Raw genomic sequence first — 21,506 nt, forward strand, 5'->3', positions numbered from 1 at the left:
TATCTATATGAAGTATTAGATAGTTCTTTTATTTTTTCATGTTTTTATCCTCCGCAAACATCGATAATTTGTTTTATTCTAATCAATTGTACTGTGCTCGTAAGAAAATAATCTTTAAGAGTATTTAAATATCAAATTGAGCATTTAAAAATCTTTATGTAGTGGTCAATGTTAGTTGTTTTTTTTTCTAATGTAAGTTCTTCAACTTTCTACCTCAATTATTTAACTTTTTTCTGAACGTTCATTTATTATGTAAAAATAGAAGATAGATTGATGTATTTAGTTTGGAATAAACAATTACTCCATCAAACTTTGTTTTTAATACACCTAACAGAACACGACTATGCGAAAAGAAGTACCTATTCAAATATGGTGTACATTTTGTTCATTTATTATATTGAAAGTGTATGTATTTTATAGGTTGGGGCGCCGCCTCTAGAAAAGAATGTATGATGACCATCTCCTTTTTTGGAAGGCAAAAATGAGATACTTCTGCGTAAGGGAACCTACTTCTTCTAGTAAAATTACTGGAAAACTTATTCCTGATCCTCTCTAAGTTGTTTCATTTTCAATAATCGAATTTTTTTAAAGAAAATTTGAGGTTTATCAAAAATAATTTGAGATGTCCGTTCAGAATTTTATACAACGTTGATAGGCTGAGCACTTTGAGAATAGCTATATATTTGTAAGATTCGGTTTAAAACCAAATATCCATGTCTTTATAGGGAAATTTGAAATTGATAAATTATAGATTGAAATTTAGTTGAAAATTTCTCTGTGAAATTTTATTTTGGGAGATTGATTTTATGTAGAAAACTTTTGTTGAGTTGAAAAGAATGCTTCATTGGATTTTCCAATGAAAAATATCAATTTACCAACTCGAAAATTGAATTGTATGTTTTCGGCAGAGTGGAAGTGGTGAAGGTATATGTAGAAACATTATTCGGATAAAATAAGAATTTAATTGCATGTATGTATCTATTTATTATTCAATGAGGCGGAACCAACTTTGATATCTGCACTGAATTTATCGCCCAATTTGCAAATCGAACAGGGCCTGGTTTTTATATCAAACAGAGTTCATTAAAAACCTGTCTTTAATTAATTTCGCTGATATACCTACTTACAGACGGTAACTTTACCTTGCCAAATTATTTGGATTTTTTGCTTTCATTCCTGTACATTTTGTTAATAGAATAGGCACAATTTCGCGCTCCTGATTCATAATACAGAATGAATACAACTCTATGGTTGAAACAATTTTTCATTTATTCGCTTAACTAATTAAACAATAATGTATTAAAACATACGGGGACACTGGAACAAAAAAAGAAAGAAACGAATTTACAGTAAATTAATAATAATGTAAAAACATCTGTATGATAATTATGGTCGAATATTTGACAAACACGTAAATTTGTACGACAACTCTAAGGTAACATTTATCGTTGAACTGGTCACTTGGTACCCGTAAGTATTCTTGTTGAAATCTTTTCACTTCACTTGTCTACGATTTGTACCAATAAAACGTCTTAAAATTAAAAAAAGAAGTACATATTCAAAAGAGGGGGAAAAAATAAACGAGGACATCAATACATTTACTTAAATTCAACTTATTTGCAGCTAAAATTGCAACGAAAACATAGATCACATCGATTTTATTTAAGAATAACGATACTAAAACGAACACGATTTTAAAAACTATTGTATACTAAAAGGAAAAAAGGCACGCAGCTTTTAAAACATAGTAGGTACAATTTATGGGAACACGGTCGTATCAAGTAGGTATTTACATAACATCGTATATTGAAAAGTAATTGACTCCGAACTTTTATTAAATCAATTACACGTAATCGAGTGAGTTGGTTTATAATTTTTTCTCATTGCTTTGAAAAAATACTGAACTATTGCTTTAAAGGCTTTTAAAACCCCTCAATTAAAACACGCAAATGGATATTTTTCACATTTACAAATCACATTTTCAAAAATTGAAACCTGATCGGAGTATTTTCATAACATTAGTTTATTTGGAGTTCCCCGAATTAAATGACAAAATTTTAATTTACAATATACATAAGACAGTTCTGCATGTAATTCATACGAAATTAAAAGACATCGGTTCGTTTGAAATGATCATCAAGTAGTAGATTTTTCGTTCATTTCTACAGTACAAACTGTAAAGAAAAAAGAGCTTCGCTACAATAGAAGAATGTACAAGATTCTCGTACAACTCGAAAAAAATTAAATAACAAATCGTATTATAAATAGTATGTACAGAAATTTACAGCGGATATATTAAAATAATTACCCAATTAAAAAATTTAAAAAATAAGAAAAAAGAGAAACACTCAAGCATTTCATAATAATCACATCGTAACATCACCAACATGTGGTTTTCTTTCTAGTATTGTAACTTTGAATACCTACTCGAATAAGATGAGTTAACCAATAGGCCTATCAATCAACCAACGAATCATTCAATTTATTAAATACCGTTCAATTTGAAACACGATTTGACGTTCGCGTCGAATATTCGAACTAAATTTAAAATGGTGATCTGGGAACAAGATATGTTATCAAAAACAATCATTCAATCAAAACTACTTGAATAAGAATCAAAAGATCTCGATCTCATGAAGTCCCATGCAAAACATCCATTCAGTCGGTAGAATAAATAAAATGAAATATTTTAAAAAGTTCAAAGTAATAATGCAAAAAATCCTTCATTATATTATTCCAAAGTCTTATTTTTACAAACATCATGTAAATTTATGTTAAAACATTCACAATGGTACCGAGTTTCAATAAAACTTGGTAACCGGAGTGAAGTGTAAGTAAATCGATAGGTTTACACGAGTATTTCTTGTTTTTCATCATTTCGTCATTTAGGGACGAGTATGTTCATCGTCGCGGCACAGCCATTACTGAACATATTCAGATAATAATTACATTTCAATCCTGTAAATTGTACTCGAACAAGGGATCAATATCTAAACTTAAAACGTTAAATTAAAATTCGTTTTAAAACGACGGTTTTGAAAAACATAAAGCAACTTATTTAAAAACATTTTCCATTAAGTTGTCACCTAATGAACTTGTTTGAGTCATATATTTTAAAATTACATTTTTTAAAAAACTCGCTTAAGTACTAAGTAATAGTATTACAATGTGAAAGCCACTTTTATAAAAGCATTTGTAATAAACAGATGCCAGTTGACTCGTTTACATAAATTAGAAAAGAACAGAACAAAAAAAATCATGTAAAAATTTGTAAAAAAAATTGGCAAAAAACAAAGGAAAAATACGTACAAGTTTGAAAAAAAAACTGCTAACATAATTCGGATAAACTGTAAAAAAAAAAACTTCAACGTGAAAGTTTCATCGCGATTTCGAGAAATAAATTTAAGTGAACGACAAATTATTACAAACACTTACACGTATATAGGAAGATCGTCTATACGAACAAATTCAATAACAAAAGAAAAACAACAATTGCACTAAATTTTTCACTTATAACGATCTGAAACAAAAATTAACAGACGAGATCGGATTAGATTTGGTAAAAATGAATAAAAATGTATCATACTTTTTGATAAACTAACCAGAGTCGATGAAGATGAAGTTTTCGGCTCAAAACAGATCGAACATCGTGCGTAAATCTCAATGCATCCAACACAGGTAATAAACCCAGTAGGGCGGTATCTGATTGATCGCAAAACCATGACTTGATTGGAATAGCGTTATCTGTGAAGATAAATGTATCACAATTAATCGCATCCGACGACGAACGATGGTGATAATTAAACATGTAGGTGTAGGTGTACGTACCAGGGTAACCTTTATATGCACCAGGAGAATTATCGAGAATAAAAATATTAGAAAGATCTCCGGTTATAGCCGATAAATCTTTAGTATACGATCCCAATTCAGGAGTGCAATGCTGTCTGTAATATCTTCTTTTTAAAATGCCACGATTATTATCCAATTTATCGGCAACTCCTGCGCCATACACCTCCATGCTGGCAGTGAAGACAACTAGTTCGTACCACTGTGATACCTAAATCAAATATCCCGTATCATTAGTTTGCTTTCTAATGAGACTGGGTAACAAATACGATTTTAAAACTTACAATGTCGAGAAAGAAATCGACAAAAGGTCTTTTATGCACGAAAAACCTCACAGGATGACGTTCTATCGTTACTCTAAGAATAAAATCTGGAGGAATGTTGGGTTTATTGGCTTGTCGTATGACGCCGTCATGATTTGAATGGATTAACGTTTCATCCAGATCCAACACGAAAACTTTCCTTCGAACGAGGCCTACAATAAAAACACGCAGTTTATAGATCACTGATCACTTTTACGACGACATTTGAGACTAATTAAGCTCAATCTTACTCAATCTGTGCATCGATAGAGGAGATAGAGGATAATTTTCATATTTGACCGTCTGCTGGTAACGAACCTGGAATGAAAGCAAAACACGTTGTAAGACAAGTGAAGTTCAAAATGTACTAGAGCATTATGTCCTCGCTTATTAATATTGATGTAGCGGTTAAAAAGGTGAGATATAAATAATTCACGTTGAAAAAAATTATCTTGTGTTGTAAACTAAATAAACACTAATTTGGCAAAAAAAAATAATGTAAAATAATTACTGGCCTAATGCCAGCAAGTATAATGCCTTCAGTATAATAAAATTTGATTCCTTTTCGGGATAAATATTTCCAATTTATTTCCAACGCTATACCAAAAATCAAATTTAAAAAATGCCGAGCCTTTATCGTATTGAAGGCTTTGAAGCGGTAGTTTTTATCCAAATGAAACTAGCAAGCTGTCCAGTGTTCATACATCGATTGTTTAATGAAACAAATGATAGGGCATTTGAAACATAATATGCATCGGATACAAATGAGCATATACAATTGAGTATTACTTCAGGTGTTTTGTGAATGAAATTTGAAATAAGAAAATTGGTCGTTAACATCAAGACCGCCCTTCAATGCTTAGAGGTCTTACCAGCAGCAGAATTTCTTCACTTCGTGAAATAACGTAAAAAACTGATGAATGTAATGAAGGGCGAGAATACATATAAGTCATTGGAGAGATGAAATGAGAACAATGTAAGAATTCAACGTAGCGTTAATATCAACATCAACGCAAATTTCAACTTACTGCTTTAGTTTGCTTAGTGATGAGGTATGATACACAGGTCCATAATCTATACGCTAGTAGAAACACAGTACGAATACAAAAGAGGAAAATTTTAAGCATTTGTATTCTATCTTCTTTAAAACACACCATTAATTTATCACTTAACGGAAACATTAGAAAAAAACTGTTTTATTTGAAGTAATACATTACTCGTTTACTTGACAACGAAATAAGTATCTCTTTTACATAAGATGATAAAACGACAGAACGAACTAATTATTGATACCGAAGTTATGAGAGATCATTGACTTGTTATGCTTAAGCTACAGCACTGAAATCATAATTTTTACATAACTATTTTGAACTTTTAATAAATAACTTTGATTGAAATTAAAAATTTCACACCACACTCTTGTGATGATGCACTGGAACTCGAAAAACACTTCGTTTGGCGTAAAAAAATTCAAGTAAATAACAACCCGGGAGCATATTTTCAGATATTTTTCAAATTTAGTACATGGCCAGCCGTCCGTCACGTCATGCTTTTTACACGTTTTTTAGTTTTTTTTCCAATTTTTTCAGAATATTGAATAAGGAAGTTTTATCTTTGTCTTTTCAACTTGTGAACTTGGTTGGTTGTTGTGTTACCTTTACTTTACTTGACCAGTTGGCCAGATTTGATTTCCATTCTACTTTCAACATCCAATCCAAAATTCAAATAAATCTCAAATCTCCATCTCAATCAATTCCATTTTTCAACATACAAAAAAAAAATCACAGTTCAGTTTCAGTTCAGTTCACACAGTGCCGCAAAAACCAATAATTCAACACGGCCCCAACACGGCGAAAGCGAAATAAATAAACATAACATTTACCGAACGAACTAAAATACGCCAAACAACCAAAGTAACCACTTCCAATACAATATATTCATAAAAAAGTGAACAGTAGACAAAATACATAATTATAATAATGCAATAATACCAAACAACAGACGGCAAGTCAGCACGTCTGCAATAATGCCTTTCATGTACGCATAACGATATCGTTGAAATAAATCATGATTCAGAACCAATGTACAATATTTTCAAATCATAGCACACGAGGATCATGAAAACAAATTTTTAAAATCATAAAAATTCTAAAAAATACAACCATATAAAAAACGAATAAAATAGAATGAATCAAACGATCAATGAACAATATTATTTCCTTAATGTTGACGACTGACTTTTCTTTTTCAGAAATCATTAAAATTAACGTAATTAAAAAATGAATTATTTTGTTCAAAACAATTGGCAAAATCAAAATAAAAAAATACATAGTAGCATACACACAACGTAACATCAACCCGCATTAATTTTCATTTTCAATCAATTACTGAGTTTGCAAATTTTCAATCAGAATTAATTCTCACGACACCATTTTGCTTCAATGTTTTTCCATTCTCCTTGTCGTTTAGCCCTACTTTTGATTTCGAATTTTTGTTGTTTTTGGTGTTGGTTTTTTTCGTTTTAGGGATCGTGTCAGAAACACTATCGCTACTAACATTACTAATTACTATTTTTTCTTCACCCTCGGTACTTCCATTCATACTAATCTGAATATCATTGGGAGTATTTTTTTCGTTAGATTCAATTTTAATTGATTCATTTGATTTTTCTTGGACTATTGGCGATGAATCACAAGGTGATGGAGTACATTCGGATCCGCCATTGCTGACAATGACATCGGTATTATTGATTGCATTTATTTCCGGAGAGTTAGAAGCCTTCGATGCATTTAGCTGCCACGATGGTAAAGAAACTTTTTTATTTTGCAATTCTTCGAAATGTTGCCTACAAAATAAGAATTAAGAATGAATTTATAGAAGTGATGATGAAAACTGTACGTAAAATATTTTTCAAAATGTAATCCAAGTGCTCACCTGCTAACTAAAATTGCTTTTAGAGAATTGATTTCAGCTGCAAGATTGGCATTTGTTTTTCCAGTCAACTGTTGCAATTTCAATTCGGCAGTAATTTTTTGTAATTCTGATTTTATCTGATTCAATTCTTCTTCAATACGTTTATGTTCTTTTTTAGTTTTGTTTTCCTTAGCTTTATCTGCACGCCATTTCTGCAACAAGGTGTTCTGATTAATGAACATTAAAAAAAAAAACTTGAACATCAACGGTGTTGAGCGTTGTTGGTGAAATAAACCTAAAAAAAAAAAACAACAAATTTGAGCGATCACCAGCTTACTTGATATAAATAATAAAATGCAGTGGAGATTCCTGCCAAAACCATCACTCTTTGGCATAAATTGAAAAAGATGGAGAGACCACTCGGGGTATCATTCGGGTGTTTCCTTGAAACACAAGCTAAAGAATTATTATCGGTTTGACTAACATTATTCAATGCCAACTCCGCGACATCGGGCTGAAAAATTGTCTTCTTAATAATTTACTATGATAAGCTTATGACATAAATTTCCTTACGAATATAAACACACTCACAACTAATGCTCCCTTTTGTTCGCGGTAATATAATTTAAATGCTTCTGATACTTCATCATGCGTTAATCCTTTCGACAAAAGGAACATAGCTTTCGTATGATCACCCGTCAGATTGGCAATTTCCGGCAAAAGGAGAAATCTTGCTGCTCTATCAATCTATAAAGAAACGTCTTCTGTAATACCTGATCAATAAAAATAATTGTTTGAAAAACTTCCAAACTTACTTTAATTGAGCTGAGCTTCGTGTTCTCCATTACGTTGTGGTAATACTGTTGTAGCGAGGAGTGCATTGTGCTTTCCTTATCGCCAGCTGAAGTGTTTGAAATTTTGAAGGAATTACTGTTTTCCATTTCTCGAGTGTTTCTGATGAAAATCAACCGAGTTTACTGAATTTCTGAAACGCAATTCGTGCATTAATATTTCGCGTATACATGCACAGAGCAAACACATTTTTCAAACCTATGCTTAATTAATTGTACCACTGATCTCACTCTATCTTCTTTCTTTAAAAATAGTAATTATATCAGAGAAGCTATGATAAAGACGTTTTTATCTGTTAGGGTTTATCATCAAAAAAGAAGATAATCAAAAAGCATAAAAGACACTTCAACAATAAACTGAATTTGGTAGAAATTGACAGATATCATACTTACTTTCGAGAAAATGTATCATCGTCGATTTTTCAAAAATCAAGTACTTCAATAACTGAATCAATAAATGACATCAAAATTAAACAGAAGTTGTATGTTGTAACCTAAATTTCTTTACTGAGTTTTCTATTCTTTGCTTTCTTCAGACAATTCCACGAAATGAAAAAAAAAAGATAAAATAATTATCAAAAATTCATTCATTACGTCTTAGGTCTTATTTACATTGTAATCAAGGTCAAGGAACAGTACGTGACGTGACTGACCTATTGAATGGAATGGAAAACACCATGATCACAAAAGAAACACGCCGATTACGTTTTACTAGTAAAAACCCTAAATGAAGACCTCTTCTTCAGTAGAACTTTGAATAAAATGAAAAATGATTCAGTTTTGTTTATTGTTATGTACACAAAATCAATTCGTCGTAGGTGGTTGCTTTAGTTTGACGCGTCTGTAATTTCGAATTATGAGGAATGTGTAGAATTTTAACCTGTAAATGTAATTAAATGTTGGTTCTAGTGTTTCAAGTTTGTCCAGCTTCAACTTTATGATGTTGAAGGCATCATTCGCATATAAGTTCAAGTGCTTCAATTTCAAGCTTCCTGCGGCTTATTTCTTGATTAATTAATGTATTAAGATAATCTTTCAATGATTTAGAACTATAATTAAAATGGATAATTCAACACCACCCGATCCATCCAATCCTATATTACACGTTTTGGTGGTAGGATTCCATCACAAGAAAGGATGTCAGGTATGGTATTCCGTCATCTGTACGAATTTCGTCTTATCATCATACAACATAGCGTATCTTGAATTTTTGGATATGAAAAACGTAATACGAGATATTGTATTTGCATTTATGAATTTGTTTTGTGTGTTATAGGTCGAGTATTCATACCCTCCTTTGTCCGAAGAACACAATTCAGACTCAAATGAATGTCCGGCTGGATGGAAATATTTACCAACCCTGGCTTTACCTGATGGTTCACATAATTACACTCATGATACTGTGTACTTTCATTTACCTAGTCTAAATAATCCAAACGAAACAATCTTCGGGATATCATGCTACAGACAAATATCCGTAGACGTGAGTTTTCTTTTCAGTTGATATAAAGACCGTACATCTTTACGTCCATTTTTCAATTTTATTGAATTGTTTTATAGCAAGTAAAGAATCGAACTTCAGATTTAACTAGAGATACCGTGCAAAAGGCAGTTTGCGTCTTGAGTGTCATTCCTCTGTATGGACATATCGAGGTGAAAATGTCTCTCATAACTCATGCGTATTTTGAAGAAGGCGATTTTACCAAAGTATCATTATTGAAAGACACATACGAGCATTTGAATTTGTGTTTGAAAAATCTGGATGATATTACAACGTCGCCGCAGTTTTTTGTTGGTGAGTAATATTTTGATTCTCTATTGTGGAAATATAGGCTATATTATAAGCACTTTTTTCAATTCTACAGGACTTCCGGCCAGAGATTTTATTTTAAAATTCCGTCATAAAGCTGTCCTTCTTTTTAAATTACTTTTATTGGAGAAAAAAGTTATATTTTATTGCTCTCCTGTACATAATCTATGTTCAGCAATTCTTTCGCTTTTGTCTCTTCATCCTGGTATGCTTGAAGAAGGTTTACATCAATCAGCATGTTTCAGGTCTGTCGGCAAACTTTCTAGTTTCCACTTTCTTCTATGAATAATAGCGTGCATAATTAAACGTATGTTTTATGTATTTTTAGGCCATCTCGTCCTATGTCACCAATGCCGCAGTACAATTTGGAAGATGAAGAGAACAATGAACCCGAAATTATTGATAATCGTTCCAAAAAAAGTATTACCGAAGAAAAACCCGTTAAAAATTATGTTACTGAAAGCTGTCAGAATATTACTTCGAGTAACTTCAACGTTTCATTTACTCGCGTTAATATTGAAAGTTCCTTGACCGTAGACCGGTCTTCTGTTGACGATGATCTTGGAATATCAGAACCCTGTGAATCATTGAATGGTAATGATTATGGGGACAGAAAAGGCGATAAATCTAGCTCAAATGATATAAACGCGCCCTTTAAAAATGTTGGTTATGATATTATGGGCGATGTCACCATTCAAACAAATTTATCACTGATGTCACAGATGGATCTGTCCGCTTGTGGTACTCCATTATCAATTTTTACCGAGGTACGCTTTTTTTCGAAATTCTTTGCATACTTGATTGATTTTAATCTGACGTTGAAGATAACATTGAATAATGATTTTTGCTTAGGGTTATTTATGCCTCCCATATCTATCTTTACCATATATGGATGTTCTTTTGGACCCCAACGTAAGAGGTTATGTTATTGGCGCCACGAATATTCTTTTCAAACAAAAAAAACATCTCGCTGATATTTTAGTTGAAGTAAGTGTAACTTTAGTGTGGTAATTGGTGTGAGTTTGACCCTTGTTACATTTTTCTTTTGATTATTGTAGGTGGACACAGCCAAAATCGAAACTGACGACATGCAATTGAAGCGATTACTTCATTTATCAATGGAAGACTTGCGATTTGCTGATTACATAGTTAAACATGTTTGCGAAGAAAAGCAAGACGTTTTTGTGGACGGCGTTGGTTGGGAAGGAGGTGATGAATGGATCAGAATGCAATTCAAATTGTATCTTTTGTCTCTTTTGCGAACTTCTTTATTACCTGGTAAATTTTAATTTTGTTAGTGCATTATGGATCCTTGTATTTCCTTCATTTTTTACGCGTATTTTTTTTCGTCTGTAGAAAACTCTCGCGAAGTAGAATCTTTCAATGTTGCATTTGTTAATGCGTGGAAAGATACGCATAACTACAAAACATGGGTTTGTAACTATTGTGACGCTGTGAAAGAAATTTCCCCATGTCATCCTTTCGCTCGTCAGCTCTCAGTTGCAGACATGAAATTGAAATTACAACAGTAAGTGCTCAGCCCATTTTTACGAAGTGCATATGAGGAATGAGAATAACTTGGTAATTAACGTATGTTTGCAGCACGTTGCAATACAGCGAAGGTGGCAAGAAATTGAATCAAGCCATGCTAAATACTGGAAAAGCAGTCGCTACAACTGGTCGTGCAGTCGGTAAGTGGATCATACCTTACTGAATTTTTCTACGTGACATCATTTTAAACTCGTGTATCTTTCAGGAGGTGCAATAACTCAAGCTCGAGGTGCAGTTTCAAATTGGTGGACAAGCTTTACAGCGAATAATACTTCGCCTCTGGATTCTATAGCGGATAATCCGCCCTGTAATGGTGATAATATAAATTCTGACAATGTACAGAATGTGATGTGAGCTATAAATTATTTTAAAAAATTGAAATGTTTCTGATGGCCATGAATGTATGTACGTAGTATAGACTGATTTCGTCTCTATTTCGATAGTTGAATTTTTCCTATTATTTTGATACTCGATGTTTTATCAAACATTTACATTTATTATATATTATAGCTACGTTTAGTTAGCTTTTTACAACTATTTTGAGTTTTTTTACTTCTAGTTTGTATTGTTCAAGTACCTATTTTAATCTAAGTCTCCGAATAAGAATATCATCTCAACAGATGTGCAATTGATAGTTCTCATCGTGACAGAATGTTCTGTTCACTTTAATTAAAAATGCGTACCTTTAAGGAAATCTATTTGAATTTTAATTAAGTATATTTAAAGTTGAATTGCCATTAAGAAGTATAACTTATCTTTTCTCGTTTCCAATTTTAATCGTTTTTGAGCTTATTCAATATTGATGTCCAAATAAAATGTTCTCAAATTAAGAATTTTTCATCGCGTGTTGTAGTACATATATAAGTAGGTAGGCATTCCAATAAGTGTTTTCCTCGTTAATGTAGAGATACATACTCGTATCCTTCTCATGTTATTGCATAAGTAATTATACCAAATACGTTATTTCAAAATAACGCTATCGCATTTTTTAAAGGAATTATTCCCATTATTTAATTTTGTTTAATTTTGCGGCATATTTTAGTATTTTGCTATAATTCCAAACGAGCCATCTCCAGTGCCAATATTCAAGTGCAAAACAAATTTTAGGAGTTTTCACATATTTTTTATTCGGCAAAAATTCAAAATTTCATTTCTGTTGCATAATGAGAAAAAAATATAAGTGTCAAAAAAATCAATGGTCCATTTTAATTATTATACGAAAAAGCGCAAATTTCATGTCTCGCATTCTCATTTACATAATACGATGGCAACTGGCTTACAAAGCAAACAACCACGACTTCCCAGCCCATATAGGACGGAAACAGACTAGAAACTTCTGAAAATAAGTCGATAATATCATTCGCTAAAATAGTATTTTACTGATTCTGCTCGTGGGCGTGCTTTTCGAATAATAGATAGACAAGACTGTGGCAAAATGTTACAGATTTCGCACTCTTCCGAATTTTCCGAAATTTATTCGACAAAACAGAGAGTAGGTAGGTATTTTCGAAAGAAAAAACGAAAATTGCGAGGGTTGGAAAAATGTGACGGTTGCAGACCTCAAATGGGGTTATAATTGAATTGAATATTATCGAGTGAGAAAATGGGAGACGAAAAGACACAGATTAGGAGTCCAAACAATCAACAGTGTTCTTGGATAATCGTCAAATCTGAATTCTCGTCATCTGCGTCCTGCGTCTGCTCTGCAGTGGCGAGTGAGTGGAAAGGAAAGGCACAGATACAAACACACAGAGTCATATCGGCGTCATGTACATACAACAAACGTACAAAGTGTACGAAGAATGACTGAATACGCGCATTCCATAGATTATTGCCATTGCACCCAGGTTTACAATTACATCTGATAAATAAAAAAAAAAAAATAATGAATGAAAGTGAAGATGCCTATTACCTACCAAAGGAGTAGAATTTTAAAAAACAATTTTTCTCCGCGATTCGCGAAAATTTCTACGTAAAAGTGTGGTTTTAATCTTTATGCTCGTACAGGTAAATCTGATTTTGTGTTTTCCAGCATTCTGGAGAAATTTGTAAACATTTCAAATACAGAAGAGATAAGATTTACCTTGACATTTTTACCTATTTCTTTCATTATTTGGTTTTACTTTTCCTGGATAAAAGTTCAACAACCGCTGTACGACCCTGGAAAATTCTTTTAGTTGCTAATCTACCTAAAATTTCTGCGCCGAGCATAGTGTGTATTCGCAGTATTCACCAACGTTCACACAGAGTGATGTTAATAAATTTACTCGTCGTCAGAAGTGTTTAATTTGTGTGTCACAATTTTAAATAATAATGAAGAGCAGAATTTTCGTTATGCATAATCATTATAAAATTGGCGTTTAATAATTTTCAATAATCTTTCCATATGTGAGTGTTAAAGTTTTTCAAATGTCGTTTATTAGAATTTCTTTTGTTTATGTATTTTGCAAAGGTTAATTTTAGGCCTAATAATGAAATGATAAAGTACTATACGACGTGTTTTTCGCTTATTATCTTAGAATTATTCAACAGTGTTGGCCCATTTTAAAATAGTAACTTAACTTTGCGATTAATTGTTCGAAATCGAAATTGAAATTCGAAATCCATTATTCGGATATTCTATGTATAATAATATATTGTTTCCATTTACAAATTATCGTAAAGTGTGAAAATTTGTTTTTCGGAAGTAAGTAGCCGACGACAATCTTGTATTGATCGTATTATGTTTTATTTGCACGTATAATTACTGGTTGTATTATCAATTTGACGAGATTGAAATTTTGTGTTTACTAAAATTTTCACGAAAATTATTTGCTCTTGGAGTAGGCTGAAATTTTAATGAAATTGTTCGATTCGTAGGCGTTTTATTCGAATACTATGTATTATCATTTGATACATTCATGATCTGTGGTATGTACAAAATTACATAGCGAATAACTTGAATCGCGCGGTTCGAATACGATATTATGTTCGACTTATATTATTAATGTTAATTATTTATCGCCATATTATCATCTTCTTTTTATTCATAAGTAACGCGTTATTAGTTCCGACGATCCCATGACAAAAAAGTATGCAATGAAACGAAATAATTTGAACAAAATGTCGGTACGTTATGCGTTCATATCTAGATAATGGAGGTTAACTGTTTAAGTATCGGCCAACGGGCCATCTGTGATTTATGAAATTTAACGATGCAAATTTCGTTTCTGTCATAGTTATTGATGGCTCCACTGACTCCATTGACAGGAATTGTCGCACAGCAAGATTCTAGTTCTAGTACTCAATCACAACAAGATACGCCAGCTCAACACTATCCTCCAGATGAACATCAACAGTTACCGCATACACAGACGATATCGCCTTCATCGCCTCAGCCTTCACATCATCATCAGTCGTCATCTTCTTCGTCACATTTGACGGATTCGTTACCGCAATCGCAACCCTCTTCTCAGCACTCAAGTATCCAACAAATGGAGCAAAAAGATGAGCCGTTACCGTCTCAATTACCATATTATCAGCAATCCTCTCCTTTGCACCAATTGACTCCAGTGCAACCTGATTTACCTGCGGAGTTTCAACCAACCTATCAACAATTACAACCTTTAACGTTGGAGCAACAACAACCAGCTCAACAAAACCAAGACTCCAGCATGAGTACGGGTAAGTTTATCGGCGAAAATCCGATTCTTACTAGCCGCTGGTTCGATGACTAATGTTTTGTACGGTTTTATGTTTAATATAGGTTCTTCGCATAGCGATAAAGAAGTAGAATCTTCAGTTGTCGATAAAAATAAACCTATTGAAAAGAAGAGAAGGAAACGGAAAGCTGATGAAAGTAATGAAAAAGTAATCAATGGCAAGCCATCGTCTCGTTCGGCTCCGGAGTGTAAAAAAATTAACGATTATTTTGCAAAACATTCCGGTAGCAGTCCTGTTCGTCATGGAAATAAGCCGTTGTCTCCAGCTCACCAATCACATCCTATGGTATGGTTTTTTGAAATTCTCATATTGATACGTCTTATTTTTCGTACGGAAATTGATGAGTAATGTCTTATCGTAGTATTCGTCAAATAATCAACAAAGTATGATTCCTTCATCTTCTACTACCAATTCAAGAAGTAATGATTTTGGCAGTATGCAACCTCCTCCGCTTCCTCAGCAATCAACTCGACTTCCTTCTGTATTATCTAAGATGGCACAAGTACGTATTTCTTTCTTCTCTTATGCAAGCAGACTTGATCATACGAAATCATACAAATAAAATGTACCTTGGTTTTTTTACAGAACGAACCGGCTCGCCCGAAGCCACCCGAATATGATAGTGATATTGTTTCTGAAAATCAATTGAAAGATAGTAAAATAGAAGATTTAACTAGAGTGAGTTGATCATGTACCTTTTACACGTATAGCAATATAATTTGTATCTGATTTTAGATTCATTTGGGGTTTTGGAGAATAAGAACAAAAATTTAACGACAATTTCGTGTTTTTTCCTTTCTATTTTCAGTCTAACGAAGAATTGAAACTACAAATTACGGCTCAACAAAAAACCATAGATCAGCAAAAGTCGCACATTAATAGATGTATAGAAGTAGTGAAGAAACTGCTGATAGAAAAATCAACCATAGAGAAGAAAGAAGCCAGACAGCGTTGTATGCAAAACCGATTAAGATTGGGACAATTTGTTACGCAACGAGTGGGTGCCCAATTTCAAGAAAATTGGACCGATGGTCACGCTTTCCAAGAGCTCACTAGGTAAGCCTTCTTTTACAATCCTTCGCTTATGTATACTTCGAACGAGCAGCACGTGAAACGTTTGCGCCGAATTTCAGACGACAAGAAGAAGTAGCCGCCGAAAGAGAAGAAATCGATAGACAGAAAAAATTGTTGTTGAAAAAGAGGCCTTCGAATGAAACTAGTAGAAAAAGGTTATCAAATTGTCAGAATAATTCCACAGTTCCTAGTTCTTCTCCATCGCCAGCGTCTGCCAACAGCGTAACGGTGGTGAGCAATAATAATGCCGTAATTCATAACGGTATCGATCACGGTATATTCCTAAAACCAGATGCTGTGCTGTCAAATACGCTCTCATGGCAAGAATATTACGAGGCTGATGAAATTTTAAAGGTGACTATTTATGTTTCCTTATCGACGTACAAGTATTTTAAAATCATCAATTATACTTACACGAACATTGGTTTACGCTTTGCAGCTAAGACAGTCATCCTTAAAAAAAGAAGATGCAGATTTGCAGATGGAAATGGAGAAATTAGAGAGAGAACGTAATTTACATATTCGAGAACTGAAACGTATTCATAATGAAGATCAGTCTCGTTTTAATAGTCATCCGGTGCTGTGCGAACGTTATTTACTCCTTATGCTTATCGGTAAAGGAGGTTTTAGTGAAGTTCATAAGGTAAGCTGGAATCATCTAGAGTGAATTTTTTACTTCGTGAATGTTTTCTATTCACAATTGCACCTTTTTTTCAGGCTTTCGATTTAATGGAACAACGTTACGTTGCGTGTAAAGTTCATCAATTGAATAAAGACTGGAAAGAAGATAAGAAAGCAAATTATATAAAGTATGCAGCGGACTAATTTGTTTTTGAAAATGTCGTTATTTTTGCTAACCTTTGTTTCTTTCCATAGGCACGCTCTAAGAGAGTACAACATACATAAATCACTAAACCACCCCAGAGTTGTGAAATTATATGACGTTTTTGAAATAGATGCTAATTCATTTTGTACAGTATTAGAATATTGCGACGGCCATGATTTAGATTTTTATTTAAAACAGGTTAGTAGTTTTTTTTTGGTTCTTGTTGAGATGCCCAAACTATCCATACTCTTGTATTCTTTTAATGAAACTTTCATTTCATTTATTCATAGCATAAAACAATCGCCGAAAGAGAAGCACGATCCATCGTCATGCAAGTAGTGTCAGCTTTGAAATATCTAAATGACATTAAACCGCCAGTGATCCATTATGATTTGAAACCAGGTACAGTAAATAAATTTTAAGTTTGAACTTCAGATTTTAGTGTGTAATTAATAACCTAATAACGATCGCTTTCTTTTCAGGAAATATTTTATTAACAGAAGGTAGCGTTTGTGGTGAAATTAAAATCACAGATTTCGGTTTAAGTAAAGTGATGGATGAAGAAAACTACAATCCAGATCATGGGATGGACCTAACGTCACAAGGAGCTGGCACCTATTGGTAATAATTTGAAAGCGTTCAAAATTTGTCTGGTATTTTTTCATCTCAACTTGACTCGTGTTAATTAGGTATTTACCTCCTGAGTGCTTCGTTGTTGGGAAAAATCCTCCCAAGATTTCATCCAAAGTCGATGTCTGGAGTGTCGGCGTCATATTTTACCAATGCTTGTATGGCAAGAAGGTAGTGCCATTTAAAGTCACAGTTGTGTAACATCTTTTTATTTTTCATTAATAAATTCTGAAACTTTACAGCCATTTGGACATAATCAATCTCAAGCCACAATTTTAGAAGAGAATACAATTTTAAAAGCTACCGATGTACAATTTTCCAATAAACCCGCAGTTAGTAGCGAAGCGAAGGTACCAGAATTTTGTACAAATTTGTATAATTATGACGAATAACTTCGAGATTAAATATTAATTTATATTTGTTCACCTGCAGAGTTTCATCAGGGCATGTTTAGCGTACCGTAAGGAAGATCGAATTGATGTGCATGCTCTAGCCAGGCACGAGTACTTACAACCGAAACATGGCCGACAAGCAGCTAATGCTCTTCATCTTCCACCGCCGCAACCTCATACCAGCAGTTATTCATCATCGTCGAATTAAAACCGTTTCATACTTCAAATACAAGAAGTAGTCGTTTGGCGTAAATCTAAGGTGATTTCGAAGAAAACATATTTTCTTACCTTGAAAAAATAATAGCTTTTATTATTTTACTTTTTTTTTTTTGTAAAATATAAAATAACGTGAAACAAATTACGCTGGTTTATTTCTGTTGCCTTTAAGCTGTTTCGTATTTATATTTACTTTCTAGTAGCGTTACCATATTAGTTATTGAGAAGATTGTTGTACGCGATTCGAAGTGATTTGAGGTCTGCTTATTTAGTTGAAGATGACAGAGTGCGTGGTTATGAATTCTCTGAGCATTAAAAGGCTATTATTGTACATAGATATTGTAATTATTATTTGTTTATAAATGTAGCTTACCGAATGTATCTTGTTTATTTAAATTTTATTTAGAGTAATAATACGATTTGACATGTAGCGAATGTGTTTAAGTCATATTGATATTGAAAATTTTGTAGGATTATATATTTTATTGTGTAATTTATTTATTTTCTAAAAAAATGAGAAAAGAAAGAAAAAAAAAGTCGAATCGAAATTGAAATTGTATTAATATACTGTTATTTAGCATTTATTACGAATGAATGAAATTTGGTAATGACTAGGTTAACTGTATTACTGATTTAATTTTCGCTTGTTGAGTTGATTTTCCACTTTTCCTGTTCTTTCTTTTTGGATAAAAAGAAATTAAAACTATAGATACATACCAAGTTTAATGTGCTAGCTGCTTAGCGTTATTTTACTTTTGAGTAACCTATTTCGTTGTGAAATTTCATGCAAAATTCATTCCACGTTTATTTTTATCGGTTTGAAGCGAAATTTAATTTTTATTTTTATAATGATTTGAATACCTACCTGTTTGTTGAATTATTTGTAAAAGACATGAGCGATCGGATAGTTTTTATTCAAATAACAAGCGGAAAAATATTTTTTGAAGAAATTCTACCCTTTCTTCCTATCATTTGTCATTTCTTTTACTGTTAATGATCGATAATTAATTTGAATCTTAGATGTGTATCTTCTTTACCTCAACCGAGATTTTTTTGTTAGACTATTTTCATACCAGAATGAAGATCTTGCTTTGTTTTTTTTTTTTGTTCTGTGTAAATAAGTTTATGATTCGAATTGTTTATTCGAATTTAAAACATTAATAAGCAATTTTTTAAAATTAATTTAAGATGGTCGAACAATGTTAATTAAAACTGAGAGAAACTGAATGTTGCGAATTTTATGGTTTTTTCGTAATTATTTGAAATATAATTTTGACTTGTTATTTATGTTTTTCCTTCATATTTGTTGATTAGTGGGTATGTAATTACTAACGGATTATATCTGCATGTATCGAAATTTGGTGAATAGTTTTCCTATTTAGCTTTTTTAATGTTGTATAAAATTGTATTCATTTTTTTCGCTTAAGAAATTTTTTAAAAAAATGATAAGCAGACAAAAGTTTAGAATGGAGACGACCGACATATTTGAAGGGTTTTCAAAAACGAATGTACAAAAACTACAGTTATCAAGCGATCGAGGTTTCGACTTCGAGGATTGTATAATAAGATGCATATTTTGAACGTTGCTTGGTCTCGCTGAGAAAGGAAAAATCAGGAGTTATTCTATTCATGTCATCTAGAGAACTGAGATGTGGATATTATATTGGCGCTGTAGACTGTAGAGCTTTGATTTGATTATCGCTATAGAATCAAGTTGATGTAAATTTTAAAAATTACGAGAGTAGTATTGATCATTTTCAGTCTATTCTACATACCTATGTGAAATTGTGAACTGGCTGGTGGTAAAGAAAACAGTGAGTGAATTGATAGACGATATTTTTCTTCTTGAATGGAAAAATTTTCCGTGTACATTTTTGAGCAGCAACTCCTGGTGGCTTCGGCCTCCGGTGATTTCTGTTTCTGAGCGACGGGCAAGTCAACAAGCAGAAATGAAAATAGAAAGAAATGAAATTTGGAAATGGTAAAATTTTGCTCGCAAACAAGCAAACCTGCGACACGACCAAACTAAAGTTCTAGATTAGGGAAGTATACGCATACGCCATTTTGGTTCGACACAACGGATGTAAACAACATTAGAACGTATGTACGCATACAATCTTAGGTGTAAAAAATGCAATTTTTTCGATTGTTCGCGGGTTCGGGTGAATTTTTAAGTAGTTTCCAGCTAAAGACAATGAAATTTCCTATCGATTGATGTTAAATTTTTGTTATTTCGCGCAAAATTGACGATTTTCTGAATACTTATATTATCCGATTTTTTCATACTATATGTGTCAACTTTAAACTAAAAATACTCGAAATCTTCAGTGAACACACAGGTATTTTAATATAGCAAAATGTTCGTAATTTCTTCGTCTTTAAAATGAGTGTTTATCGAAAGCTCTACATGCAACCGTTCAAAAGTTGTAGAAGTTTAAAGTTGCGAAAACAATGCAAAAACCAACCGCGGATGGTAAGTATTGAACTTTGAACTAGAATTACTCAAAATTTTCAACGAACACATAGGTATATTAATACAGCAAAACGTTCGTTATTTTATCTTTTTTAAAATGGGTCTTTACCGAAAGCTCTACCTTCTACCGTTCAAAAATTCTTGAAGATCAAAGTTGCGGAAAATGTTCTACAATCAACACTAAGTGACTGATAACAGTGATAACACAATTTGAACACTTTCCGCAACTTTGATCTTCAAGAATTTTTGAACGGTAGAAGGTAGAGCTTTCGGTAAAGACCCATTTTAAAAAGGATAAAATAACGAACGTTTTGCTGTATTAATATACCTATGTGTTCGTTGAAAATTTTGAGTAATTCTAGTTCAAAGTTCAATACTTACCATCCGCGGTTGGTTTTTGCATTGTTTTCGCAACTTTAAACTTCTACAACTTTTGAACGGTTGCATGTAAAGCTTTCGATAAACGCCCATTTTAAAGACGATGAAATTACGAACATTTTGATATATTAAAATACCTGTGTGTTCACTGAAGATTTTGAGTATTTTTAGTTTAAAATTGACACATATAGTATGAAAAAATCGGGTAATAGAAGTATTCATAAAATCGTCAATTTTTCGCGAAATAACAAAAATTTAACATCAATCGATAGGAAATTTCATTGTCTTTAGCTTGAAACTACTTAAAAATTCACCTGAACCCGCGAACAATCGAAAAAATTGCATTTTTTACTCGTAAGATTGTATACATACATACGCTCTGATGTTGTTTACATCCGTTGTGTCGAACCAAAATGGCGTATGCGTATACTTCCCTAATCTAGAACTTTAGACCAAACGACTGGCAAAACTGTGCCAGGTCATCCAGGTGGTCCAATAACATCGTTTGAACTCGAAAAGAGATCATCCACCATCCAGTGATA

General features: G+C 32.6%; 4 protein-coding genes and 1 long non-coding RNA gene across 13 annotated transcripts; 2 read left to right on the top strand and 3 right to left on the bottom strand.

Moving 5' to 3' along the window:
- Positions 1 to 1,248: 1,248 nt before the first annotated feature.
- On the bottom strand, positions 1,249 to 5,606 carry Dd (CTD nuclear envelope phosphatase 1-like protein dullard). The gene is made up of 6 exons (XM_065350469.1): positions 5,177 to 5,606; positions 4,400 to 4,466; positions 4,131 to 4,321; positions 3,829 to 4,057; positions 3,603 to 3,744; positions 1,249 to 3,520 (listed from the first exon to the last, which is right to left on the bottom strand). Coding segments are annotated over exons 1-6 (783 nt in total). The 5' UTR covers positions 5,330 to 5,606; the 3' UTR covers positions 1,249 to 3,519.
- A 456-nt stretch (positions 5,607 to 6,062) lies between these two features.
- LOC135835944 (uncharacterized) lies at positions 6,063 to 8,510 on the bottom strand. Of its 4 annotated transcripts, none has more exons than XM_065350465.1 (6): positions 8,306 to 8,510; positions 7,877 to 8,046; positions 7,653 to 7,808; positions 7,399 to 7,587; positions 7,083 to 7,288; positions 6,063 to 6,993 (listed from the first exon to the last, which is right to left on the bottom strand). In XM_065350465.1, exons 2-6 carry the CDS (start codon positions 8,000 to 8,002, stop codon positions 6,552 to 6,554), a joined length of 1,119 nt encoding a protein of 372 aa, XP_065206537.1. In that variant the 5' UTR covers positions 8,003 to 8,046; positions 8,306 to 8,510; the 3' UTR covers positions 6,063 to 6,551. The 4 variants fall into 4 exon arrangements, with proteins under 4 accessions (XP_065206537.1, XP_065206536.1, XP_065206538.1 ...); XM_065350464.1 differs by having other exon boundaries at positions 7,399 to 7,590; XM_065350466.1 differs by having other exon boundaries at positions 7,399 to 7,575; positions 8,306 to 8,508.
- Positions 8,511 to 8,677: 167 nt separating this feature from the next.
- On the top strand, positions 8,678 to 12,106 carry LOC135835942 (late secretory pathway protein AVL9 homolog). The gene is made up of 10 exons (XM_065350462.1): positions 8,678 to 9,056; positions 9,189 to 9,395; positions 9,473 to 9,707; positions 9,778 to 9,967; positions 10,051 to 10,489; positions 10,575 to 10,709; positions 10,781 to 11,000; positions 11,079 to 11,250; positions 11,325 to 11,413; positions 11,479 to 12,106. The coding sequence occupies exons 1-10, from the start codon at positions 8,973 to 8,975 to the stop codon at positions 11,625 to 11,627; spliced, it is 1,920 nt and encodes a 639-aa protein (XP_065206534.1). The 5' UTR covers positions 8,678 to 8,972; the 3' UTR covers positions 11,628 to 12,106.
- Positions 12,107 to 13,160: 1,054 nt separating this feature from the next.
- Positions 13,161 to 19,396, top strand: LOC135835941 (serine/threonine-protein kinase tousled-like 2). Of its 6 annotated transcripts, XM_065350456.1 has the most exons (16): positions 13,370 to 13,661; positions 14,307 to 14,381; positions 14,492 to 14,936; positions 15,019 to 15,260; positions 15,337 to 15,477; positions 15,561 to 15,653; positions 15,784 to 16,031; positions 16,109 to 16,403; positions 16,489 to 16,692; positions 16,767 to 16,858; positions 16,926 to 17,073; positions 17,166 to 17,277; positions 17,358 to 17,496; positions 17,565 to 17,676; positions 17,748 to 17,855; positions 17,938 to 19,396. In XM_065350456.1, the coding sequence occupies exons 2-16, from the start codon at positions 14,334 to 14,336 to the stop codon at positions 18,103 to 18,105; spliced, it is 2,595 nt and encodes an 864-aa protein (XP_065206528.1). In that variant the 5' UTR covers positions 13,370 to 13,661; positions 14,307 to 14,333; the 3' UTR covers positions 18,106 to 19,396. The 6 variants fall into 6 exon arrangements, with proteins under 6 accessions (XP_065206529.1, XP_065206528.1, XP_065206531.1 ...); XM_065350457.1 differs by lacking the exons at positions 13,370 to 13,661; positions 14,307 to 14,381 and adding an exon at positions 13,161 to 13,280; XM_065350459.1 differs by lacking the exon at positions 14,307 to 14,381.
- LOC135835947 (uncharacterized) lies at positions 19,204 to 21,493 on the bottom strand. The gene is made up of 2 exons (XR_010556979.1): positions 19,889 to 21,493; positions 19,204 to 19,814 (listed from the first exon to the last, which is right to left on the bottom strand). It is a non-coding gene; the product is annotated as an uncharacterized LOC135835947 (long non-coding RNA).
- Positions 21,494 to 21,506: the final 13 nt, after the last annotated feature.

Source organism: Planococcus citri, chromosome 2 (assembly GCF_950023065.1).
Source record: "Planococcus citri chromosome 2, ihPlaCitr1.1, whole genome shotgun sequence".
Classification (NCBI taxonomy): domain Eukaryota; kingdom Metazoa; phylum Arthropoda; class Insecta; order Hemiptera; family Pseudococcidae; genus Planococcus; species Planococcus citri.

Excerpts from the sequence above, each read along its gene's own strand:
- LOC135835942 (XM_065350462.1), top strand. The coding sequence starts at position 8,973 with ATGGATAATTCAACACCACCCGATCCATCCAATCCTATATTACACGTT. Across the intron at positions 9,968-10,050 it reads CATCAATCAGCATGTTTCAG|GCCATCTCGTCCTATGTCAC; the intron begins GTCTGTCGGCAA and ends ATGTATTTTTAG. Across the intron at positions 11,414-11,478 it reads TACAACTGGTCGTGCAGTCG|GAGGTGCAATAACTCAAGCT; the intron begins GTAAGTGGATCA and ends TGTATCTTTCAG.
- LOC135835941 (XM_065350456.1), top strand. The coding sequence starts at position 14,334 with ATGACAAAAAAGTATGCAATGAAACGAAATAATTTGAACAAAATGTCG. Across the intron at positions 16,693-16,766 it reads GTTTTAGTGAAGTTCATAAG|GCTTTCGATTTAATGGAACA; the intron begins GTAAGCTGGAAT and ends CCTTTTTTTCAG. Across the intron at positions 17,074-17,165 it reads TAGATTTTTATTTAAAACAG|CATAAAACAATCGCCGAAAG; the intron begins GTTAGTAGTTTT and ends ATTTATTCATAG.
- LOC135835944 (XM_065350464.1), bottom strand. The coding sequence starts at position 8,002 with ATGGAAAACAGTAATTCCTTCAAAATTTCAAACACTTCAGCTGGCGAT. Across the intron at positions 7,591-7,652 it reads AACAAAAGGGAGCATTAGTT|AAGACAATTTTTCAGCCCGA; the intron begins GTGAGTGTGTTT and ends TAAATTATTAAG. Across the intron at positions 7,289-7,398 it reads CATTTTATTATTTATATCAA|AACACCTTGTTGCAGAAATG; the intron begins GTAAGCTGGTGA and ends TTCATTAATCAG.
- Dd (XM_065350469.1), bottom strand. The coding sequence starts at position 5,329 with ATGTTTCCGTTAAGTGATAAATTAATGGTGTGTTTTAAAGAAGATAGA. Across the intron at positions 4,322-4,399 it reads TCTATCGATGCACAGATTGA|GCCTCGTTCGAAGGAAAGTT; the intron begins GTAAGATTGAGC and ends TTTTTATTGTAG. Across the intron at positions 3,745-3,828 it reads TGCATATAAAGGTTACCCTG|ATAACGCTATTCCAATCAAG; the intron begins GTACGTACACCT and ends TTATCTTCACAG.